At 40.8% G+C, this 26,879-nt stretch overlaps 1 protein-coding gene across 1 annotated transcript; it reads right to left on the bottom strand.

Moving 5' to 3' along the window:
* Positions 1–10: 10 nt before the first annotated feature.
* On the bottom strand, positions 11–25,642 carry ncaph2 (non-SMC condensin II complex, subunit H2). The gene is made up of 20 exons (XM_077006450.1): positions 25,426–25,642; positions 24,569–24,692; positions 24,113–24,214; positions 22,875–22,936; positions 22,730–22,796; positions 21,727–21,789; positions 21,268–21,347; positions 20,906–21,018; positions 20,596–20,753; positions 20,227–20,301; positions 19,867–19,936; positions 5,985–6,086; positions 5,750–5,794; positions 5,598–5,668; positions 4,116–4,200; positions 3,274–3,363; positions 3,126–3,175; positions 2,902–3,003; positions 2,425–2,574; positions 11–2,262 (listed from the first exon to the last, which is right to left on the bottom strand). Exons 2-20 carry the CDS (start codon positions 24,674–24,676, stop codon positions 2,119–2,121), a joined length of 1,737 nt encoding a protein of 578 aa, XP_076862565.1. The 5' UTR covers positions 24,677–24,692; positions 25,426–25,642; the 3' UTR covers positions 11–2,118.
* Positions 25,643–26,879: the final 1,237 nt, after the last annotated feature.

Below are 26,879 nucleotides of genomic sequence, written 5' to 3'. Positions count from 1 at the left end.
CTTTATTATTATACTGTTAATGTCCACTAGCAACTGCTTGGGCAGACCCATTAATGAAAACATGACGTGTTTGTTAAGCATTAATACAGTGGCATGCAGGCAGTAGCCAGCAAATACAGGAATGCTCTGAAACCAGCAGCAGGTCAAGGTGACTATTTTGTTGTGGTCTAGAACTCTGGCATCAAAGCAGGTATAATGTCAGCCTGTGTCTGCAACAGCAGAATATAGAGAACAATATGGATAATAAATGCAATAGATGCATAGAGAGTAATAGTGGAAGAGGAAAATATATTCCATAAGTAATTCTACACTCACGGCCACTTTATTAGGTACACCTTGCTAGTACCGGGTTCGACCCCCTTTTGCCTTCAGAACTGCCTTAATCCTTCGTGGCATCGATTCAACTGGAATATTCCTCAGAGTGTCTGGTCCATATTGACATGATAGCATCACACAGTTGCTGCAGATTTGTCGGCTGCACATCCATGATGTGAATCTCCCATTCCAAGACATCCCAAAGGTGCTCTATTGGAATGAGATCTGGTGACTGTGGAGGCCATTCAAGTACAGTGAACTCATTGTAGAAGTTCAAGAAACCAGTCTGAGATGATTTGCTCTCTATGACATGAAATGAAATGTGCCATATTTTGTCAATTGTGATTTTTACACATTATTTTATCGAAATTTGTCCTCCGCTTTTAACCCATCTGTGCAGTCAGAACACACACACACACACACTAGTGATTACTAGGGGGCTGTGGATCACACGTACCCAGAGCGGTGGGCAGCCCTAGCCCGGCGCCCGGGGAGCAGTTGGGGTTAGGTGCCTTGCTCAAGGGCACCTCAGTCATGGCCTGTCTGGGAATCGAACCCACGACCCTCCGGTCACAAGACCAGTTCCCTAACCGCCAGGCCATGACTGCCCTATGTTATCTGGGCAGGAAGTAGCCATCAGAAGATGGGTACACTGTGGTCATAAAGGGATGGACATAGTCAGCAACAATACTCAGGTAGGTTGACACAGTGTTCAGCCTGAACCATTGATACAAGGCAGGATGGTCCATGCTTTCATGTTGTTGATGCCAAATTCTGATCCTACCATCCGAATGTCGCAACAGAAATACAGACTCTTCAGACCAGGCACCGTTTTTTCCAATCTTCTATTGTCCAATTTTGGTGAGCTTGTGCGAATTGTAGCCTGTTTCTTGTTCTTAGCTGACAGGAGTGGCACCCAGTGTGGTCTTCTGCTGCTCTAGCCCATCCGCCTCAAGGTTCGATGTGTTGTGCGTTCAGTGATGCTCTTCTGCATGCCTCATTTGTAATGATTTATTATTTATTTCAGTTCAAATAACCACTTATTGGTTATTTCAGTTACTGTCGCCATTCTATCAGCTCGAACCAGTCTGGCCATTCTCCTCTGACCTCTGGCATGAACATGGCATTTGCGCCCACAGAACTGCCATTCACTGGATATTTTCTCTTTTTCTGACCATCTCTGTAAACCCTAGAGATGGTTGTGCATGAAAATCCCAGGAGATCAGCAGTTTCTGAAATACTCAGACCAGCCCGTCCCGTCATCAACCGTGCCATGTTCAAAGTCACTTAAATCCCCTTTCTTCCCCATTTTGATGCTGTTTGAACTGCAGATCATCTTGGCCATGTCAACATGCCTAAATGCATCGAGTTGCTGCCATGTAATTGGCTGATTTGACATTTGCGTTAATGAGCAGTTGGACAGGTGTACATAATAATGGCGCCGGTGAGTGTATTTAAATTGGTCATCCATAGAGATCTTTTGCTAAGGAACATGATTCTTTATCACTTTAGTTTTATAATTTTTCCATAATAAATGAGTCAGTAACATTTCTGTATTTTCTGTAATGAAAAATAATTTCACTACATTAACACACATACTATTACCCTTTTAAACATTACACCACACCAATAGTGTATTCCACTAATGGCATAACATGTGTACAAAAAAAACAAGCAAGCAAGCCCAATAAATGCGTCTGATCTGGAAGATCATGTGGATGCCATGTCCTTAAATCATTTGCCCCTGAAGAGCATTTGGTGGTCCACAGTGAAGGCTGTGGGCTGTCCAGCAGAGGTTGAGAGTCAAGGCAGATCATGCTCTGGGGGGGTGCTGTAGGCCTTCAGCCGTTCGTGTGCTCTCTGTTTGCTCAGTAACGTCAGCTCCATGGTGTCTACGCTTTCCTCAAGCCCAGCTCCCTTTTCAATCTCTACTGTGTAGTCATTGGCCTGAAGCAGACACTGGCTGTTAGTTTACAAACATTTACCATCTTTGAATTAATTTTTAGAATTATATATGTATATATCTAAAGGCATTTTTTCCAACATTAGGTAAGTGGTCATCAACAAGAAGTGTGTAATTTCATGAACATTGCTGGTGTGTGTACTAACCAGCTGAAGAGAAGCAAGCATGTATCTGCAGGCTTCGGTGTTCTCCATGCCCTTCACGAGTGAAGCAAATGACCGCTTTGCCCCGATGCTACTGAGCGCATGGACAATCCTGTCCCCATAGTCATGAATGTCAAAAGCCACACAATCCTCCTGGACATGGCAGAGTTACATTGGTTCAACAGCAACCTCATACTGCAAGCAGAACTGTTTTAATTTTGTATACATAAGAAAACAAGTTATTTTGTACATCGTCACAAAGTTTGGAGCCTTAAACAGCAAAAAGGTTGTTTTAACAAACTACTATTTAGACTATTATGGCAATAGAACATTTTGCACCATGAATGCATAAAACAGCAGCAGAGAAAGTGTGTACAGGGGTCTCTGCTCCGTGACCGTCCCGTGTGCAAACCACAGCAGGTATGCTGGGTACTATGTGTTCCCCTGGAGAGGTCAATCTGCAGCTGTGTCCATCATTACCTGAGCCAAGAGTAGAGGGTTGATCTCGTCCTCCCATTCCTTCACGCGTCGAGACAAAGCTGTCTCCTGAGCGTACTTCTGTGAGTTGGCCAGGAACAACTCCTACAGAGAAAACGCGTTCACAATCACTCAAACACACAGGTCGTGTTCTGCACCACATGAGGACAGTCACCCTCACTAGAGGATGCAAGGGTGAGCTGGAGGGTTGGAGGTGCCAGCCATACCACGCTCTTCTTGACCAAGTCCTCGTAACTGATCCGGCCCATTTGTGAATCTGAGAGGGGGAGAACAACATGACACGCCACATGTCTGTGCTTAGAACATGTATCTCTGCTTAGAGCTTAGATGGTATTGTTTAAAATAACAATTTACCAGTAAAAATGGGGTCCTGTTCACCAAAAACGTCACCCGACAAGTTTTCTTCAATCAAGTTTTCATTTTCATGATCCGAGTAATCCTCCCCTGGATTAAACAAATATATATAAAACATGAAACAACTCCAAGACTTACAGTCCATCTTCAGGGACAATAAAATGAAACTGCTTTACAGTGGAGTAATAGGATCTGTTCCCTAGACACCAGTGGGGAACCGTCAGGGCCCTCTACGCCCTCTCAGAGGGCCTAAAATATTATTAAAACATAAATATATAAATATAATATATATAATTATCGAATTTTATTTTATTTATTTAGAGTTTGACAATCAACATTTAAACAATTACAAAAATATAAGCAAATAAATTATTCAACCGTGTCTATTCAATCTGTGTTGGAACGTGAGGGGTTAAGTGGAAGCCTGTGAGCTTGTGTCTCCCCCTATCAGGACTGTGATGCCTCCGCAGAATGTTGGTGATTGGTGGTCCCTCTGTTCATTTACAGAGGGCCAGGCAGTTATAATTCAGCGCAACACTAAAATTGACCATATCTTCCCTCTTAGTGGGCGGGCTTAACTGAATGATACTTTCCGCCCGCTGTGGCGATGCCCAGTTTTAATGGTCACGGTTCGCTACTGCTAGACACAGATCAAGTCTAGACTTAGACTGCACTGCAGAACTACTGGACTGCACTGCAGAACTATTAGATTCTGTTGATTCAACATCTGAGTTTTTTTATTTTTCACACTGCAGGTTGAGGTTTGATCTCGCTTAGATCTAAGCTGTCTGATAGGGTTTTCTGTGTTTAAGCATACATGTATATGTTCTTGTATCACTTACCATCCATGTCTGGATGTCGGGCCACCTCTTGTTTCTCTGGTTCCAAGTAAGTTCTTTTTAGCACCTCATCAGAAATGCACACACCCTAAAACAAAAACACATGGCAAGTTAGAAGCCTGCAAATGCAAGGACGTACTTCAGCCGAGGTCACACTTTGACACAATGATTGCACCAAGACTTAGTGTTTCAAGTTCTGCTACAACAGTCTGTTCCCAGCATCAGTGCTCTGCCAGGTTTACCAGTTTGCATCCACTGTATTTACTGACATGTTTAAAACAGTAGACTTCAGACCATATGGTATAGCACAGGGATGGGCAACTGGCGGCCCGCGGCCTCACTCAGTGCAGCCCGCAAATAGATCAATAATAATTTAATAATTAAAAGAAAAAAAAAACGATAGAGCAGGACTTTTTTGTTCTTGTCACATTGGGCTACGCCCCCCTCTCCCGTGTCAGTGTTGTTCCTTGCCCGGTTATCCTACCCTGCGTGTCTGTTGCCCTGGTTTTTCTCTCTCTGCCACGCCCGTGTCGTCATTGTGTTCAGTTGTGTCTAGTTTAGTCCTGTGTACTTGTATCTCTGTGTTTCGCCCGTTGTCGGTTATTTGTGGTTTGTTCCGTTTTGTGGATTATCTGTCATCGCTGTTCTGGTATTTTCCGTCTCCGGTGTGTTTCTCCGTTGTGAATGGCTCTCCTGTTACGACTCCTGCCTGTCCTGTTGACCACTTGGACGGCTGTCCCGTTTTGACCCGTGCCTGTACAAACGACTTCGCCTATGGAATTCCCCTTATTAAATCTCGCTCTTCTCAGTGTTTGTGTCCGCCTCCTCGCTCCGCAGCACGCTACGTGTTACAGTTCTTTGATATGAAGGACAGTCATGGCCTGGTGATTAGGGAACTGGTCTTGTGACCGGAGGGTCGTGGGTTCGATTCCCAGACCCGAGGCTATGACTGAGGTGCCCCTAAGCAAGGCCCTTAACCATCAATTGCTCACTTGTATAAAAATGAGATAAAAATGTAAGTCGCACTGGATAAGGGCGTCTGCCAAATGCCATAAATGTAAATATGAAGGAGTTCAAATTCCTTTTTGCACTTTTTTATTAAGCAAATGTTTTGTCTTTGTTGCTTATTAAGGACATGTTAATGCATTTATATGCAGAAAATAGATGTATGTTGGTGCAATAAACATACAGATCTGAATTCATTTAAAATGTGTTCTTATTGAGAATAATTTGTAGTGTCTATCATATCCAATTATTTGAAGTGCGTGGTCATGTGGCCCTCCAATAATAGTGCTGAAAAAATTTTGGCCCTCTTTATCATGGAAGTTGCCTATCCCTGGTATAGCAGTTTCTGAGCTTAGCAGTTCTGTCATCCAGTTTCTCGAGTTCTTGTACAGCTCACACAACAAAATAACTCCAGTCAGCAAGACAGTTTGTATTAGTTTTTTGATGTATATAGAAAAATGGAACTATGAACCACTGCACCGTTTTCCTTAGAACCCTCTTGCGCGCCTTCAGCTGCTGGCTCATCTTGCTCAGGTAGATATAATTGAATTCTACAATAGAAAACGCATTTGTTAATGATAATGCCGCCTACGGACAGCAGTCATGCCTGACACCTTAGACATGAAGGTTACCTGGATGAAATGGTCCGTTCTTAAGCTTGCGCTCACTGCTCTCATCTAAAAGAAGTGAAAATTGGGAACATTATATCACATTAAACGCTACATTAACTGTCCAGCAGGTGCTCAGCAGAGTTTGTAGAGCTGATCTGTTCTGTTATTTGAGTTGGTTTTCAACCTTACTATATGTTCATCTGTTTCTTTACAGGTACTGTCTGAATAAACACAGACTGAACACACACAAACTTACAAGCACTGGTGCACCAGCCCCAGAAATCCTGTAGTTTGGAAGGACCTTTCCTCTTTCGCTTGCCGGACTCCTCCAGGCCAGCCGGCACATTGCAGCATTTCCCTAGGGAGAACCAAAAAAAAGGTGAAAAAACCTACTCAAACTGGACACTGGACAGAGTACTGCACACTCACCAGCTACTTTATTACAAACACCCATCTTACACCTACACTGACTGGTGATTTATCAGCAACCAGACTCTATCCCCTGTTCATCTCTCAACAGGACAATCTCTGCACCAATGCAGATGAATTATTAGATGATGGACCACAATCACTGCAGCTTTGCAGATGTCAGGTGTCACAAGAACCGATACTTCGGTGCCAAGTCAATACCAAAATTCTGAAAACGATATGATTCTTTTTTTCCTGTGGTATCAAAGGTTTCACCGATCTCCTAGACCACACAAGGGCAGTATAATAAGCCTACATGCTAATAAGCCAAGAACGCTAAAACACCACCAACACCACCACAAACCCGAGGAATGGCATCACAACAAACCCGAGGAATGGCGTCAACAAAAACAGGAGAAAGTGCACTGCAACTAATTGTCTAGTTAATGGCAAATGTTTGAGTTAGACATCCAGGGTAAAATGGAGTTCAAAGCCATTGTGCAAAAGGTGTCTGAAAACACTAAAGGAGGAAACACCACAAATGTATTTAGCACATCAAAAGGTACACCCAGAGTAGTGCTGGGTGATAACACGATATCGATTTGTTTCGCGATACATTTTTCCATGATGACGATGATAAGCTTGGGCAATAGAATTCAAAAACCTTCGTTGGGTGAATTCTTTGATGCAGGGTTTTTAGCCATCAACAACAGTTGAGATACAGTTGTGATCAAATTTATTCAACCCCCACTGAAATAAAGTGTTTTGGCCAGTTTGACATTGATTTTGATCATTTCAGTCATCTTATTTACAATTATATCAAAGAGGCACTTATAAATTAGACAAACATAACATAATATTTATGATGGAATAACCACAAATGTCTTTACTGTGCTCACATCATTATCAGTTTTATTCAACCCCCTAGTGACATTATTTTTTAGTACTTAGTACAACATCCTTTTCCAGTTATAACAGCTTTCAAGCGTGAAGCATAGCTTGACACAAGTGTCTTGCAGCGACCTATGGGTATCTTAGCCCATTCTTCATGGGCAAAAGCCTCCAGTTCAGTCACATTCTTAGGCTTGCGCACTGCAACTGCCTTCTTTAGGTCCCACCAGAGGTTCTCAATTGGATTTAAGTCTGGTGATTGCGATGGCCACTCTAGAATGTTCCAGCCTTTCATGTTCAACCATGCTCTAGTGGACTTGGATGTGTGCTTCGGATCATTGTCCTGTTGGAAGGTCCAACGTCTCCCAAGCCGCAGGTTTGTGACTGACTCCATCACATTTTCCTCCAAGATCTCCTGGTACTGAAGGGAATTCATGGTACCCTGCACACGTTGAGGCTTTCCTGTACCATTAGAAGCAAAACAGCCCCAAAGCATAATTGACCCCCCGCCATGCTTCACAGTAGGCAAGGTGATCTTTTGTTCATAAGCCTGGTTCTTCCTTCTCCAAACATAGCGCTGGTCCATTGTCCCAAACAGTTCTAATTTAGTTTCATCTGACCACAGTACACTGTCCCAAAACCTTTGTGGCTTGTCCACATGACTTTTGGCATACTGCAGTCGACTTTTCTTGTTCTTTGGAGTCAGCAAGGGGGTGCGTCTGGGCGTTCTGGCATGGAGGTCTTCGTTATGCAGTGCGCGCCTTATTGTCTGAGCTGAAACTTCAGTGCCCACATCTGACAGGTCTTTTTTCAGTTCCTTAGCAGTCACGCGGGGATTTTTCTCCACATTACGCTTCAGGTAGCGCACAGCAGTCGCGGTCAGGATCTTCTTTCTGCCACGACTAGGTAACGTTTCCACTGTGCCCTTTAACTTGAACTTGCGAATGATACTTCCGATAGTGTCTCTTGGAATATTTAACAACTTCGCAATCTTTTTATATCCATTGCCATTCTTGTGAAGAGCAATAACCTCTTCTCTTGTCTTCTGGGACCATTCTCTTGCCTTCACCATGCTTGGAAACACACCAGTAGATGTCTAGAAGGAGCTGAGTATCACAGTCCTTTTAAATCTGCCTAATTGGTGCTTATCATGCTTGATTGCTGCTCGTTGACATCCACAGATGTTTTCAATACCTGATGGAAAACACTGGAATGAACCTCTGTTCTTAGGAGTGGTAGTCGTAAAGGGGTTGAATAATTGTGTCAATGAAGAAATCACAAAAAGGCCATTTAATACTTTATGACAAAAAAAATTGATGCTATCTTAGTTGCATTTAGTTCTTTAACAAGTCCTTGTAAGATTTCATTATGAACACAATTACAAATGTGCACTGAATTCCATAAAACCCTTCGCAGCATTGGGGGTTGAATAAATTTGATCACAACTGTACATTTTCTCATTACATTGAATGGGACTTAATTAGTAAAGCTCTAAGTGTAGCAACTTTATTAATTAAATCCCCTAGCTAGCTATTTAGATAGAAACTATGTTGTGTTAAATGGGATTTTAAGCCTTAGTTTCTGTCTAAATACCTAGCTAGTTTGATACATTTAAAGAGCATTTAGCTTACACGTGAAATAAAGTGATGAGCTTTATGAGGTTATCACGGGTTAGATAAATGATGCAATGTCTCAAAATGATTCCACAAAATAGATAAAACCTAACCTGGTAAGATTAATGGAATAACACTTTAGCTTTTTAACTAGCAAAAGTTGTGTTATACAGTATCTCATTATGTATAACGGGACTGAATTAGTAAAGTTCTTTAAATGTAGCTAGTTAGGTAGGTAATTAAGCCTGAAATAGTGTATACATTAGTTTTCATCCAAATAGCTACACTTGATCTTTACTCATGTATTTAAGCCTTAAGGTTTTTAAGCCTTGTTTTTGTCTAAACAGCTAGTTAACTAGCTAGCTATATTTAAAGAGCTTTACTAATTGAGTCCAGTTGTGCCGAATTCTGACTCCTCTGCAGAATCCATGCAAATATCATTTGTAGCGTCTTTATATGTGTGCAAACAAGAGGAACTGGATTCTGCCAAGTTGTTGGAATTCAGAACAGCACCATTCACAGTGATGAGAGACTGTATGTAAGGGGATTTATGATCTACTGTCCACAAAGCTCAATTATGACAGGTTTTTAGCCAGAAACAAAAGTTGTTATATCGTTATTGACCAATATGATAGATTGTGAAATAAGATTGTGATAAGATTTTTCCCATATCGCCCAGCCCTAAACCAGAGCTAAATAATGAGTTCAAGGTGAGCAAGTTTTGTCCAAAAGTTAGTAACGGTAACCTGAAACATTACCGTCATTGTGGTATCGAAACTGGTATTGAGAATAATAGAATTTGTGATATTGGTACCAATCTATTAACACTTGATGTCAGTAAAGGACATGATTCCACCTTCTTGCCAACAGGGCTATTAGCCAACATTTATTATGTAAATGCAAGACATTATATAATGACTAATTCTTAAGTCTAGTTATACTTCTAAATTGTGGTGTGTGTGAAAAATAATATTACAAGTACTTTTTAAATTTGTGCTATTAAGACTAGTAATAATCATGCATACATGAATTGCAACTTTTTAAAGCAGTCACACGGTCCTTTGCAAAAACAGTGTATGTGATATTTAAGTAATGCAGAAGTGAACATGCATTTGATTACAATAAAAATGGTTTTACAAAATATATTCATTTTCCAGATTATTATTCAGGATTCTGCGAATTGTAACCAGGAAATATATTTATACCGAGGACATGAACCTGCCTTCTTGCCAATCATCAGAGGGCTATTAGCCAATAGTTATTATATAAATGCATTACATATTCTGTACCTTTGAGTGCGACTAGCAGATAATCTGAAAGCTTGGGCAGGGCTGTTATCACAGTATTCACAACATAATTCAGATGCCATAAGATGGCGGCGCGCAGTAGTGCAGTGGTTTCTCACGCTCCCAGTGAAAACCCCGTCTTTAGTGTTTTTTATGTTGATTCTGAGCCCGACTTCACGCGCTCCAAGCGTGCAAGATATAGCAGAACACAACTCATCAAGATAAAAATGGCTTGGCAGAATGGAACAATACTATGGATCACAGACTATGAGCTTTGCTAGGCAGACTGCGGCTCCTACGGACACCTGCGTGGCGGAGCAGAGGTCAGTGGACAAAGGCCAAAAGGAAACTGAAGCAGAAATGGGGCAAATGCTTGGGGGTGCTAGCGCGGCTAGGGGCTAATTAGAGGTGTGCCAAAAAATCAATTCATATATCAAAAATCGATTCTCATTTACTACGATTCAGAATCTATTTTAAATGTCCCAAAATCATCGATTCTAAGTGGTGAAGTCTAGCATTACGTAATTACAAAATTACGTGAGACTTTACGCAGCAGGTTCTGGGACACACGTGTGCGAAAAAGGTTCAAAACAGATGGAGGAAAGAGATATTCAACCTGTCCGGTCTTCATTTAAGGCAAAAATATGGGTTCATTTGGTTTTTGCCGAATGCCGGGGAAGACCAAACTGGACACAATGTAGCTCGGGTGCAAGGCTTGTGTAACGCGGTGAGCACGGGAGCGTTAATATAGAGAAGGGTGAGAAATAATATAGAGAAAGGTAGACCCGAGTGAAATAATATAGAGAAGGGTGGACCCAAGTGAAATAATATAGAGAAGGGTGAGAAATAATATAGAGAAGGGTGGCCCCAAGTGCCGGTTCGCAAGATCAAGACGTTTGACACTTGTCAAATGTATTAGGGAGAGGGAAACGCGCACAGCGACCCAGAACGAACAAACAAAACAACACGGAAGACTCGACGCGCAAGAGAATAGAAAGCAAAACCGTGAGGGCATGGAGTAAATAGAAACAAAAAAACAACGCCGAAAATACAACGCGTGAAAAATAACACTCCACCGCAGAGAGATGGGAGAAAGAAGCAAAATAACAACAGTAACTAAAAAACAGTGCGGATAAATGCAACGCGAAAACGAAACCAAGGAGACCAGCAGAAGTAACTGGCAAAAAATGCCGCAGCAAAATAAAACCCTTCCCAAAAATAAAGGCAAAATGGATAGGAAGAAATACAGGATTGGGAAAACTTGAGATGGGTCAGGAAGCGACGCAGGAGATAGATACTCGAATAAGTAAAGAGAAAGCATAACAGAGAGAGGTGGCGAGACCATTAAACGATAAGCAATCACAGAGAAAGCAGAGACTGGCTGAGAACGTACAGTTACACCTGTTTAGTCTGGGACTGACTCTGGTGCTCCTAGCAACGGCTGGGGGAACTGCATCCGAGCCAGCCCTGACAGCCAGGGCCGGCCCTTCCATTAGGCGACATAGGCAAATGCTAGGGGCGCCGGCTGTCCAGGGGGGCGCTCGCGTGCATGCGTTTTTTTTTTTTTTTAACAAATGAACAATTAATAAATGTGAAAACAAGCAAAGTCCACATAATCATAATTTCATTGTTTAATAATATTAGTCAAATTAATAATTCTTATAATAACAACACACGACACCTATCACCCGCGCGCCAACCCGCCCTCCCCCGCGCGCTCTGAGCACCTCGTTACTGTTTCTCTGTACACCGCAGAGTGAGTGACATCTCCCTGTAAAGACCTCAAAAAGGCAGAAAAACAGGTAATATAATGGTAATATGTGGTGAATTAACACTATACCATTGGTGAATCGTCAGGGACTTCAACGCCTTCTCTGAAGGTTAATTGATCTTAAAAAGGATGCTTTATCTATTATATGTAATATATGTTAATAACGCTTCACCAATAATTTGTATTTTTCCTATAAATTGGCTTTCAAATCCACTTTTCGTACTTGTGCTGGAAAAAAACCTCAGCGGTGAAATAAAAAATCAACCAATCAGAATATTTCACACCGTTGTTTCTAGGTAAAAGAAAGAAAGGCCCTTTTACATTGAGAGCTTTTATTATAGATTGGCAGTTTTATCAACCAATCATATTATCGAATAAAAATTGTGGGGGCGTGCTCCAATGGTCCTCTTTTTATTTGAAACAAATCCAAAATGTTGCCAATCTGTAGCTGTTGTGTTTTTCTTTGAAACCAGCTCGCTTGACTCACAACTAACACTCAATCGTCATTGTGGCTTTTTCCCCTCTGTATGATCTTAGTGAAAACCGCCACTGTCATCATACTGCCCAATCCTAGTAGGTGCTATGATTAGCTTAGCTTAAAATAAATATATACTAACTCCTCTGTTCATTGCGAATGCACTTTTGAAATAATAATGTTGCAGTAGGCAAATTGCCCTGATTTGCACTGGTGGTAGTTGTTGTTTTTTTATTTTTATTTTTTATTTATTATTAATATTTAAAAGTTGTTCTCTGCACTACGTTATGTAAAATAGTTTTAAAATATTTTTTGTGCAACACCTTTATATTTATTGCTTGTTATATGGTAATATTTAAGTCATTTGCTTTTTATTTGTTTCTTTAATAGTGACACAATCAACACAATGATTGATGATGCAGGGGGCACCAACCAAAATCTCGCCTAGGGCACCACATTGGTCAGGGCCGGCTCTGCTGACAGCTTGTAAAATTAAGCTCAAGAATTTTGGTAACAACAAAAACCATTTTATTTTACCAAAGCACTTAATTTTTGTTAATTAAATGTGAAATACACTTAATTTTCTGTATTTGTCATTCTGTCTTGCAAAGCAGACTGTAGTAGATCATGCAGATTTTATAGACTGAAGCAGACATTTTTATAAATCAAATCGTTTTTTGAATCGAAAATCGATTTTGAATTGAATCGTGGCCCCCAAAATCGGAATCGAATCTAATCGTGAGATAGTAAACGATTCCCACCCCTAGGGCTAATGCTAACAGACCCCCAATCCCATGTTTTCCTGGCCAGTGTCCGCTCTCTGGACAACAAGATGGATCTGCTGGGGCTGAGGATTAGCGTCTCAGAGGAGTTTAGGGACTGTTCTGTGTTCTGTCTCACGGGGACCTGGCTGAACGAGAGCATGTCGGACTCAGCCTTCCAGCTCGACGGACTGCAGCTCTTCTGGGCAACTGTGACCAGTGGTCGGGGAAATCATGTGGAGGTGGCATTTGTCTCTACAAATGTGCCATATTTTGTCAATTGTGATTTTCACCGCAATCGAAATTTGTCCTCTGCTTTTTACCCATCTGTGCAGTTAGAACACACACACACACACACACACACACACAAGTGATTACTAGGGAGCTGTGGATCATACGTGCCCAGAGCGGTCGGCAGCCCTAGCCCGGCGCCCGGGGAGCAGTTGGGGTTAGGTGCCTTGCTCAAGGGCACCTCAGTCATGGCCTCAGGTCTGGGAATCGAACCCACGTGCGTACCGCACGTAAACCAATCAGAGAACACTACGTAATACAGAGTACCAGTACTTACGCTTACCAACAGGTATGCTGCAAAACAACATTTGTTTTTCCAGAACCCTCGATATGGCACCAGTGAAGAGACACACTTATGAGGTACACTTCAAGCTACAGGCTATCAGTTATGCAGCTGTAAATGGGAATAGAGCAGCTGCGATACAATTCGGTACAAATGAATCTATGGTTCGGAAATGGAGGAAACATGAAAATGAACTGAGTCAAGTAAAGAAGTCGAGACAGAGTTTTCGTGGTAACAATACGAGGTGGCCACAGTTAGAAGACCAACTGGAACAATGGATCTCTGAACAAAGAGCGGCTGGGAGAAGCGTCTCGACAGTCACTATTTGACTGAAGGCAACAACGATAGCACAAGACATGAAGCTAGAGGATTTTCAAGGAGGGCCTTCTTGGTGCTTTCGTTTTATGAAACGTCGTCATCTCTCTGCTCAAGGACTACTGTGGCACAGTGACTGCCAGATTATAAAGAACAGCTGACCATTTTCCGTACATACTGTAGTAAAAGGATTACTGAGAAAAATATCCAACCCAGCCACATCACCAACATGGACGAGGTCCCCCTAACTTCCGACATCCTCGTGAACCATACTGTGGAGAAGGGGACTAGAACAGTATCGATACGCACCACGGGGCATGAGAAGTCAGCGTTCACTATTGTTCTCTGCTGTCAAGGTAATGGACAGAAACTACCGCCTATGGTCATTTTCAAGAGGAAGACGCTGCCAAAAGAAAAGTTTCCAGCCAGAGTCAGAGTTAAGGCTAACCAAAAGGGCTGGATGGACGAGGAGAAAATGGGAGAGTGGCTGAGAGAGGTGTATGTAAAGAGTCCGGGTGGTTTTCTTCCACACATCACGGTCCCTGCTGATCTGTGACTCCATGCGCGCTCATCTCACAGACAACGTTAAAAGCCAAGTGAAGAAAATTAATTCGGAGCTTGCCGTCATTCTGGGAGGATTAACCAAAGAACTCCAACCGCTGGACATTGGCGTAAACAGGGCGTTTAAAGTAAAGTTGCGAGCGACGTGGGAGCAATGGATGATAGACGGAGAACACATGTTTACGAAAACTGGGAGGCAACGGTGGGCGAGTTACGCCACTGTCTGTGAATGGATTGTGGATGCCTGGGCTAAGGTTTCTGCTGTAACTGTTGTCCGAGCTTTCGTGAAAGCCGGCATCATTGCTGAACAGCCGTCTGGCGACAAGACTGACTCAGACATTGATGAGAGGGAACCCGGAGTGCTCGTTTGTGAAATTGCACAGCTTTTTAATTTTAACACAGAAGATGAGGACTTTGTCCTAATGGATTTGTGGGAGAAGAGTGAGTTGTGTTGTCAAGTAGTAGAATAAACTTCAATTAAAAATCACCATTTCGCGTCCTTTACTTTTCTTGTAGACCGTATGTTTTAACATGTGCTTTATAATACAGTTCCGTACAGAATACCGGTAAGTACCGTACAGAAAATTACAGTCCGTAATTGAGATTGCACCTTATAGTATGGTGCGCCTTATATGTGTGTCAAATACAGAAATAGACCCCGTAATTCAGACTGCGCCTTATAATACGGTGCGCCTTATAGTCCGTAAAATACGGTACCTACCACCAGGCCATGACTGCCCCATGCCCCTACATAAACAAAGGTTGGTGCACAAACTGTGTGTTTACAAACAGTATTTGTTCTGAAGCAACAGAACAGCTCATTGTAAAGTGTCAGCCACATTATCTGCCTCGAGAGTTCACGGCGGTGTTTCGTTGCTGTATACATAGCGCCAGATGCTAATACTAACAACGCACTGAAAGAGCTACACGACAACATCAGCTCACTTCAGCACATGCATCCGGAGGCGTTTTACGTGGTGGCTGGGGACTTTAACCTGACCGACAATCTACCAGGGTTTCACCAGCATGTGAATGTCACAACGAGAGGGAACAATACTCTCGACTGGCTCTACACCAGCCAGAGAGACGCATACAGAGCTGTGCCCCGCCCCCACCTAGGCCTCTCCGACCACATCTCCATTATTCTCGTCCCTGCTTACCACACCCCGCTGTGACACTCCAGACTCACACAGAAGACCATCACTGTGTGGCCCAGCGACGCAGGCACTGTGCTGCAGGATTGCTTCAGCTGCACAGACTGGCAGGTCTTCAGGGAGGCTGCTGAGAATGAAGGAGAGCTGGATCTGGAGGAATACTCATTTGCTGTGCTTGGGTACATCAGCAAGTGTGTGGAGGATGTCACTACAACCGACGATGGACATTACGTTCGGTCAGCCTACGAGCTATGGTGGCTAGCTAGCTACATGGATTATTTTACATCTGCCTGCCAAATTATAATTTTGAGCAGATTATCGTTGGATGATTATACAAAATAAGATGGAAACAGGGCACAGAGGAAGAAAATTTAAGTGAAGCATTATTGGTGACATCAGGTAAGAAAACGTCCTTAATTTATGTAAGCCAACAATAGCTAGTTAACTAGCTAGTTAGCCCAGTCTAAAAACACATTTCATTTGATAAAGATGTAAACAATAAAATATTAATATCCAATATTTTCCGATGCATTAAAATTAGTGGTGGGCCGTTAACGGCGGTCGTTAATTTGATACTCTTATCGGGCGATATAAAAATTATCGCCGTTAATCTATTCTTAAAGTTGGGTTGAGAACTGGGTCAAAATGGGTATGCAAACTATGATGACTTTCAACTTGATAGTTTAGCTCGGCTGTATTCCTAACCAAATTGCACAGTAGGGGCGAGAACGAGTTTTTAAACCTGTGAATTACAAATCGTACGTGTTTTTACATGGACGCAGCCACGAAGTCGCCAGGTTTGCTTCATGGAAAATTCATGTTTAGGAACGTAAAGTGTTACCGGAGCGGAGCTCGGAGCGGTCGTTTTCTGCATGGTCCTAGCGCTAGATTCTTCGCTATTTAAATATTTCTTTTTAACCGTTAAAACTACAGAGGACCAAAACTGACTTTTGAAAATTACGTCCGTGAGGTTAAATGTACTAAATGTTGGCTTACATTTCAAATATCATGTTTAGCTGAATAAACATGTTATTTAATGTACAGTATGTAGGCTTACAAATTCATGTTTAACTGAATAAACCGTTGAACACGAGTAGCCTCCATTTTATTGAGCACGTTTTTTTTCTTCAAGTATCAAAGTAGAACAGCTTCCTCAAGCAGTCATTGATGCATTTTGGAAACAGGAGATGAGCCCCTGGTCTAATGCACCCTCTGTATTAAGAAACCCTATCTCAAAAACTGACTTTTAGTCATTACTTGGGTAGCACGCATATGAGCCATTTTAATATAGATTAATCTAGATTAATTTCAAGATTTCAGTGAGATTAATCTAGATTAAAAAAATTTATCTATGCCCACCCCTAATTAAAATACTTTAATTCGGTCCCTGTTAAATACATAATGGGTTAAATAATGCTCTATGCAGTAAATCAAGTCTTTGTTATAAAGTTCATTGAAATTTAGCTAACATAACTAAATCTAGCAACACAGATAGTTACTCAAATTCAGTCTCTGTCTCATTTTGAATTGGTTTCAAGGTGAGGTGAACCTTGAAATAGTTGAGCATTTTTCTGAGGTAACGTTAAGTCTAATTTGCTAGGAACGTCGCTCACTATTCTATCGCTAATGATTAATAGTCACATTAAATGATGTACAAATAAATGTGCTTAACAGTTCAGCTTTCTCCATAGGCCACTGATGTCGCATTTTGTAGTTGACATCATTTCTATAATTTTTAGCACTCTGGATCTGGATTTTGGGTGTCAGACATTAATGGGGTTTTAAAAAAAGCCACCTCTCACGTTTTGCGGTGGCTGAATATTGTACCGTCCGCCAACGGGCAGCGTTGAAGGGTGGAGTCTACAGGCCTCCCAGCAGACCCCGCGGAGAGTTCCCCCTGTTTCCCTGAATGCGTGTCGTATGTGCGTTAGTGTTCCCCCTCCCTTTTCCGCTTAGAATCAGTGTATTCGGCACTTGTTTATGGTCTTAGCATGTTGCTTATAAAATAAAATTTCGCTAACGTTGGTGTCATGCCTCATTCTTGTCCTTCTGACTTGACTCGATGTATAAGCTTAACAATATGTAATGAATATGAATAGACTTTAAATTGCAGTATTTTTTGTCAAAACCTTTCCAGATTAATGGAGAAAATCCTATGCAATTAAAATTCATGTTGCAGCTGGACCACTTCTCAGTTAAGCTAATGCAGATCTGCACTGAAGAAAGAAAGGGTGAAGGAGACCAGGTATAGTTTGTGTAAAAAATAAAAACACCATAATTGGGATCATTGTGAAGATTTTGTCCATTGCATTTTAACCCTGCTATGTTAAATATGTAAAGCAAAAAATAATATGCACTAAGTTTGGCCTACATTTTGTTTATTGTACAGAGCTAGAGCGCAACACAGAACAGAGCAGGAGCAGCACAGAACAGAGCAGGAGCAGCACAGAACAGAGCAGGAGCAGCACAGAACAGCAGGAGCAGCACAGAACAGAGCAGGAGCAGCAGATCACATTACAAATCAATTTGGCCATTATTTTGAGGTGAGTGACTCTCCCTGCTGCACCACTACACTGGATCTTCGGGATCTGCCACCTCCTGAATCCCTCTTCACTGTTTATATGTGTTTTCCAAGATTAAGTGCTAATTCACAGATGTCATTGTCATGATTCAACATAACAGAGAAGTCTGATCCCTTTTTGAAATGGCTTTGCAGTTTTCATTCTTGGATGAAAACTGATGTCCAGATGTATAAGCTTAACAAAGCTCTGTAGGTTTTCAAAGGGACTCAGATAAGGTGAGCGTATCAAATTTTTTTCTCTTTGAAAAAGAGCTTTGTTAACCTGCACACTTGTGCCCCTAGACATAAATTGTTTTCCAAGTATAAACTTTGATTAGTAATTTCAATAAATTTTCTACCTGCAAAGACTCAGAATCTAACCTAAATGATGAATTTAAGTAAAAAATGATTCAAAGATTTATCATTTATTCCAAATCATGGTAAATATTTCAGCTCATACGAATTATAATATTTGTAATGTTATTGGCACAAAATTAGCAGCAGCTAACTTTGGATTTTGACTGCAACTTTTTAATAGGCAGACTTCTGCTTGTCACTTCTCTGAGTGGCCAATGACCAGATCCTGCAGATTCCTTCACTGCAACATACGGAGAACACGACCCTTTCTTTCACAGGAAGCTACCCAGGTGCTTGTACAGTCTCTCATCATCTCAAAGCTGGACTACTGCAACTGCTTACTTATGGATCTTTCTCTATGGGTCATCAGACCTCTACAACTGATCCAGAATGCAGCAGCACGACTGGTCTTCAATCTCCCCAAGTTCACATGTCACTCCAGTGCTGCATTCTCTTTACTGCCTTCCAGTAGCTGCATACATCAGATCTAAAACCTCGATGCTTGCCTGGAAAGCCAAAAATGGACCAACCCCTACCCACATGATGACCATGGTCAAAGCCCCATTCAAACCTCGAGTACTTTGAACCTCAAGTACAGCTTGGCTTAAAACGCCAAATGCTTAAAGTCTCATGGAAAACAACCTTCAAGATCTGTCCTGGCTCCGAGATAGTGGAATGATATTATTGGTTATTTACTTTAAAATAAAAGTTTTTGTTTGGCAGCCGTTGCTGCCAGTCATTTGACCATTTTTTAGGATTTTCTTTTTTTTTACAGTGTAGGGAGGCTTGAAGTAGGTGAAACCAACAGAACACTAGTGGGAGGTAGTTAAAGCGGTCAAATGATCAAATGGCAGTCAAATGGTTCCTCTCAAGGTTTCTTCCTCATCCTCTTAGGAAATTTTTCCTTGCCCCTGTCGCCCTTGTCTTGCTCACTGGAGGCTTGGACTCTGACACTTGTAAATCTGCTTTGTGACAACAACTGTTGTAAAAAGCGCTATATAAATAAAATTTGATTTGATTTGAAATGACGGGCGCTCTGCAGTCCTGGGTATGCTAATGAGATACAGCGTACCTAGAGTTACAAGTGGCCTGCAACCTATGGCAGAAAGATGTTTCTACTAACATGGATGTTGAGCATACAGTGAAGACAATAAGTATTTGAACATAAATAAAATTTAAAATCATACATTGTGATTTCTGATTTTTTTTTAGATTATGTCTCTCACAGTAGACATGCACCTAAGATGAAAATTTCAGACCCCTCCATGATTTCTAAGTGAGAGAACTTGCAAAGTGAAAGAGTGTTCAAATACTTATTTTCTTCACTGTATATCGCATCAAAGACACACGACTAATGTCTATAGATATTTGTGAGAGGAACACTGGTGAGAGTGGCAACTTTTAGCTCTCACCTGTTTTCAGAGGTTTATCCTCCCCCATGTTTTCATATGGATCAAGCCATTTCCAAGGATCCACAGTCTCCTGAGACATTAAAATGTATCCGTTATACTACTACTATAACAGTAGTTTTTAATTGACAAAAGATGCATATAAAACCTGTCCATATAGTTACACCTAACCAATCACATGCTGCATATAATCTCTGCCTAACCATAATCAAACAATCTCTTACAAGCCTTAAACATGACATAGTACATTAGCGATAACCATCTTCTGCAGCTACCCAATTCAGACCTTTTGTTTCAGCCATTGCTGTCAGAGTATCAGCCATTTTGTTTCTGTGGAGGACACACAGCTGCATGCCTCCCTACCTGGAGTTGCTTTGGCTCTTCAGCAACTGGCTGCATGACGGGTCTCTGCCTCAGCATTCGCTTCTCACTGGTGGCCTATAGAGGTTAAAGAATATAAAGGATGTTCCAATGCTTATAAACTGCTTCATGAAATTACATGCAAATGAGCACAAAAAGCCTTTTGAACATTTCTATTTTATCATTACAACAAAACATGCTTCATCAACATGACTATCTTGATACCTACATAGGGGTTAGAAGTCAATCTTATATCCTGCTATTTAGAAATCTAACTAACAAACGATATAGGTTTATCAATATGCATAAATAAGAATATTAAAACAATTCCTGTAGGCATCAATTATGTTGGTATACTGAATTTTCTGGTACCTGGAGTCTTTCAACATGCTCTTCAGGCTCCATATCATCATTGTCCATAAGGGGAGGGAGCTCCTCAACACCACCAACTCCATCATCAACATCATCATTCTCATGACTATCAGCTGCACCACCATCAAGAACCTCCATCATGTCCCCTGTATACAAAGCTAAAACACAAACGGTTCTGTACAACGCTCAGAATTCAAGAGAAGACTTCCAAACTCTTGTACAGCACAGAGCAATGTTGGAGACACATCGGGGCATTGGAACTTACATTACATTGTGTGAATCTGTGTGTTGTGGGTTTCCTGTCCATTACCTGGAGCCTCTTTCGTGAAGGAATTGAGTCCCAAGCGAATAATGCCCAGAGCATCCAGGGTGAAGTTATTGATCCGGAAATCTTTACAGCTGCCCAGGACCTCTCCCTTCAGACTGAAAGAAACATAAACACACTTTTCCAAAGATGTGAACGACACTTGACGCTTTGAGTCTTTTCCTGTCTGCAGTACTAATTAAGCATGAAAGCACAAATTGAAATCTTCTCGCTGTTCATTCTTGCCCATTCTTTGTGACTTCTAGTGTTACTCATGCAGAAGGTAAAATAATACTCTTCTACTTCCAGGACACAGTATGAGAGAGGATTCTGTTTGTGCTTGTCTGGTTGCTGGCTGTAGTGCTTACCTGAGGAGCGGATATTTCTGCTTCTCTTGTGCCTCAGCTGCTATCAGAGATTCAGGAGGAAGTCGCACAATCTTCACTGGCTGAAGGAAAACAATTATGATATGAACAATGCACTTATGTTACAAAACTGCATACGCACTCCCACATTTACAGCTACAGACATCATATGCGTAAGCTTATAAAACAAAAGTTATAATCACAGCACACAAAAAAAAAACTATTTCTGCCTAATCTCAGAGCAAAGCCAAAGAGATACTTCAAGAATTTAAATAATCATGTTTAGTTATGAAGGCCAGCACAAATTACCTAAATAATTTTTTTCACTTTTACTTTTCAAAGCAAGTTTACAATGCAGCCTGTGAGGACAGGCAAACAATTCTAAAATTATACAACCACATGGACTATAAAAGAGGTTCTGTCAGCAGTGAAACCATCTGGTTGACACAGGAGAACACCTACCTCAGCTACATCACTCTTCATATCCAAATTCTGAGTGCTCGGTTCCTCTTCCATCAAATCAAACTGCGTAAGGGCAGAGTAAACTCACATTAACTGCATAAGGGCAGAGCAAACTCCCTCATTATCTCCTTGTGGGCAGAGTAAACTCCCTCATTATCACCATGAGGGCAGAATAAACTCCCTCATTATCTCCTTGTGGGCAGAGTAATCTCCCTCATTATCTCCTTGTGGGCAGAGTAAACTCCCTCATTATCTCCTTGTGGGCAGAGTAAACTCCCTCATTATCTCCTTGTGGGTAGAGTAAACGCCCTCATTATCTCCTTGTGGGTAGAGTAAACGCCCTCATTATATCCTTGTGGGCAGAGTAAACTCCCTCATTATATCCTTGTGGGCAGAGTAAACTCCCTCATTATATCCTTGTGGGCAGAGTAAACTCCCTCATTATCTCCTTGTGGGCAGAGTAAACTCCCTCATTATCTCCTTGTGGGCAGAGTAAACTCCCTCATTATCTCCTTGTGGGCAGAGTAAACTCCCTCATTATATCCTTGTGGGTAGAGTAAACACCCTCATTATATCCTTGTGGGTAGAGTAAACTCCATCATTATATCCTTGTGGGCAGAGTAAACTCCCTCATTATATCCTTGTGGGCAGAGTAATCTCCCTCATTAACGCCATGAGGGCACAGTAAACTCCCTCATTAACGCCATGAGGGCACAGTAAACTCCCTCATTATCTCCATGAGGGCACAGTAAACTCCCTCATTATCTCCACGAGGGCACAGTAAACTCTCTCATTATCTCCACGAGGGCACAGTAAACTCTCTCATTATCATCATTATCTCCATGAGGGCAGAATAAACCATCATTATCTCCATGAGGGCAGAGTAAATTAAGTTCTCTGTTGTACCTTATTGGAACCAGAACTGCACTAAGCACCATGCAGTAATTACTCCAGACCTCAGGACCCATTGCGTGACTACAGGTGACCTTTTGTTTGTTCGTACCTCAAGGTCGTCCCTTTCGCCGAGTGGCGCAGGGCCGTCTGCATGGTCGGAGCCTTGTTTGTCACGCCTGTAGGGACAAATACTTTTGAGGATCTTGCGGCCCAAAGAGCACCTCCTCAGCTAATACAAATTTGGGTCCAATTACCTTCTGGTTTTGTTTGAGATGCAGTCCAAAGTCTGGAACACCAAACTATGTAGCAATTCCACCTTCAAGTTACATGATTGTTCAGGTGAAGTTAAAACACACAAGTAAAAACTCATTTTTGGACATAGACTAAGACTAGTATAAGACAGAAATTAGTTTTTAATAAATAATCCCCAAAGTATATATGGGTCTACAAAAATGTCCACTTTTGACAGGTGGAAATTTTTCCTACATAAATTTCGTTTTTTAGGATTTTAAATTATACTACATTATTACTGTACTAATTGGCTATAACATACATAAGGTACACCTAAATGGCTTTTTGCCTTTTTTGTACATTTATTTGAAGATTTCATGTACTGTTACCCATCAGGATTGTAACACCAGTGACGGTAACACCAGTGACAACTGTCATAACAAACCTATTTTACAAAATAGCTGCCACAGGGAATCACACCACATGTTGACAGTCATGAACTACTCACTGAATTATGTATAAATTAATCCATTTTTATTATTCTATGTTCACTTTCCAAAGATTAAAGTAGGGCATACCAGTGACTTGCACTGAAGCTTCGAAGGAAATCTTAGGGTAGATGATAAAATTTATAAAAAATGAAAAATGACATTGAACTTACAATGTGTCTGTTTTCATTAATCTTCAGAGCCGAAACAAAATGACTTCCTGTGATGTCATCAGCATGGCTTTGTATATTAAAATAATAGTCTTTTGTCATAAGCTAACACCAGTGACATGAATATAGGGGAGGTACACATTTATTATGTATTTTATTATATTTATTTGCAATATTGTATTTTTAAATATTTTGTGTGATATATTGGACATTTATGGACACATAACTGCAGTTGAGTTAATAAAGTATATGTTTTTCATTAAGAAATAAAGCCCTTAGTTTCCAAGCATGACAGCGAGGACAGGCATTTTTGGGCATACTTGGAAAAACACTAAAGTGGTTGAAAAGAAAAACTGACTCATAAGTGGTTCAAAAAGTATATTTGTTCAAATATGTTGTTTTGCCTTAAAATGTAAATAAATCCCTAAATTTGAGGGCTTTTAAAATGCAACAGCCCTTTAAAGTCTAGGGACACAAAAGTGGACATTTCTGTAGAATGACCCATATACTTAAAGTATTCTGTGGTTTGAGAAAGCTAATGACACCTAAATTAAACCTTCAAATTTGACATATTAAGTCATTTTAGGTCAAGATGAAGCTCACCTTTCTGCCATATATGCATGTGGAGCCTTGAATTAAGAGAGCTGCTTCAGCAAAATTCATCGTTGTCTTCCCTCCATCAAATGAAATGGTCATTTGATCCAGCTGCATAAGACACACAATGGCACAAAAGTGTCTTAACAGATCTATGCTAAATTCAAATCCCTCACCCAGGTACAGTCTGATGGCTTAGTTGTGATTTATTTAGGCTATTACATATGCATATGAGGCCATAACAGGTTACTTGTATACACTACCATATGAGCTCAGTACAAATCACTGCCTTTGTATATTATTGGATACATTCAATAATGCTTCATGCATCATTCATGCAGTGTAAACACTTTCCATGCAAAGTTTTTAAATATCAACATTGGCCTCGTGTACTAAAGTAAAGATGTAAGGTCTTTTCACTTGAAGAAACTATGTTCAGTTGATTAATAGTTCTTATGAACTCACCTCTTCTAGATACTCTCCAAGTTGGGATGCCAGATCAACATCCCAGTTTTTTGTGAGGTCACGAATGGGCTGTAACAGGTGAGCAAACCTTGCTTCCGCGCAATTCATACTAAACCTGTGAGTTCTAGAAATGAAAATTACGCTTTGACATTGCCCATTTATGACTGGAGTAATTACAAATGTTTTAAGATGTTGGTTAAGGTTTTGAACTATAATCGTTATCTACAGGGGACAAGAGATCAGGCCTATGGAAAAGTATTACAAGTACGCTAGTCACAAACTTGAGTAGGGCTGCACAGTGCACGGCTGCCACAAAGTTCAACATTGAGCATCACGACCCTGACTTGCAGCGACGCGCGAACGAGCCCGTTACGTGTGCGCGCCTCGCTCACCAATCTCAGTGTTCGGTGAGCTCGTGACCGGCTAATCTTAGTTAATATGTAGCAAAATAATTGCAACATGGTAGCAAGGTATATATTTGTGCCCATCTAGTTATCTATAGGGGTGAAATGTTTGCAATTACTTAAATAACGTTTGTTAGCTAAATAAGTTGTTGTTTTCAGTAACACTCGTTATCTAGCAAGCTTTTTAACATTCCTGATATTGCTACGGCAGCAAGCTAACGCTATAAAGCCAGCAGAAAACGAAATATTAACTAGCAAATATACGTAACTTAACGTCACCCAATTGTCCCTAAGCCCTAAAACCTGTGTAATAAGTCCTTTCGTGTGCGAGCAGAAGTGGTCAGAGGGACCACTGGCTGGATTACACGAATCAAGTTAACGAGTTTGTCTGTCGAGACATGCTGGTCCAACAACAACGTCTTCTGAAGGTAGACAGCTCCCTAGCCAACTTACCTTATGGAAAGAAAAGATGTACAGACGTTCGTTTAGGACACGTTTACTCTACATGAAATCATAAAATCTCAACAGATAGGACATACGGTTAACTAACTAAACGCCCAACAGTCATAATCCAGTCAGATTACGGTCTACCGTTTTCAGTTTTGCCCGCGTCAGTGACGTAACGTTAAAACCATCAAACTGAAACTGCACTGTCGCCACTTACTGGACTGGAGTTGACATACGATCCAAAATACATCGTTTACATATATGAACACTATTTTAGTTTTTGCTGTTACAAACAGTGAATTTGTTAACAGTGGTAAAGTTTAGATTTTATAACGCCCTGTACGACAGTTATAGAAAACGTTCAATAACATCGTGTCTAATAGTTTGTCTGCTGTGATGAGACGGGTAAAGGCAGATCACATGATAAATTAAAAAAACGAAACGATCATCTTCGTTGCCACAAAGACAAGTAGGCTACAAAGAGATCGTATAAGTTGCTTTCGAAAGATAGTAAGAAACCGACTTTAACACTTGAATTTGAATTTACGATAAAAATGTCTGCGACCCCTGTTGTAACCAGCAGATGTCGCCATTATCCATGTTGTTGAAACACAGTTTGTTAACTCGATGTATACGCAGCTTCCCCTGCTAAACAGCAAAACTGGTTTCAGAGCAGTTTATACGTATCACGTCGACAACCCAGAAAAGCCAAACTCAAACGTACAATAAGAAGCAAATATCACACACTATCGAATTTAAGATATGGATAACATGTCAGCATGCAGATATGTGTTTAAGTAGCCTATTTACTTAAATACAATTTAATGCCCAGGAGATCTTAAATAATTTAAAATATAATATATGTAATATGTTTAATTGCTGCATCTTCAGTAGGACTTGTCTGCCGGATGATCTGTACAATTCCTTCAGATTTTCATCAGTGGGACACGTCAAGAAAGTTAATTATATCTGCATTTCTTTGATCGTGTTATTGAAATTCTTTTATCATGGTATTGCATATACAGTAAGCTGTATTTTAGATTGGACCTACATAACATAAGGTCAATCTATTAAAGATTAAATATATGCTGCTTCATACTGACTGATAATAATTGAAACGGTTAATTTGGATATTGAAAGAGTTTACAGCCTTGAAAAGCATATAAGATGCTAGTGGACAGTAAAACTGAAAAAGCTAAAGCAACAAATAAAGGATACCTGTCAGATGCCTTGTTTTATTACCAGAGAATTTAAATATAGTCTTTCTTATCTGAACCTGAATTTAAGCATAAAGCATTCATGTGATATTATTTTGATGATCCGAAGTAATAGTTTACATTTTTAAGGTGGTACCTGTCACAATAATCATCAGATGAGGTCAAACATCAGATCAGATGTCAAACATTAAAAATGTTAAATGTTTAAAATAACTGCCTTTTGAGAACACTAAAAGTGTATTT

Source organism: Brachyhypopomus gauderio, chromosome 5 (assembly GCF_052324685.1).
Source record: "Brachyhypopomus gauderio isolate BG-103 chromosome 5, BGAUD_0.2, whole genome shotgun sequence".
Lineage (NCBI taxonomy): Eukaryota > Metazoa > Chordata > Actinopteri > Gymnotiformes > Hypopomidae > Brachyhypopomus > Brachyhypopomus gauderio.
Note: the sequence above shows the minus strand (reverse complement) of the source record. Positions and strands in the feature narration are given on the sequence as shown.

Bases quoted from the DNA above. Each gene is read 5' to 3' on its own strand.
- ncaph2 (XM_077006450.1), bottom strand. From the start codon at position 24,676: ATGAATTGCGCGGAAGCAAGGTTTGCTCACCTGTTACAGCCCATTCGT. The intron at 5,669-5,749 runs GTAACCTTCATG...TTTCTATTGTAG, and splicing joins GAACGGACCATTTCATCCAG to AATTCAATTATATCTACCTG. The intron at 4,201-5,597 runs GTGCAGTGGTTC...TTTTTGTTTTAG, and splicing joins AGAGGGTTCTAAGGAAAACG to GGTGTGTGCATTTCTGATGA.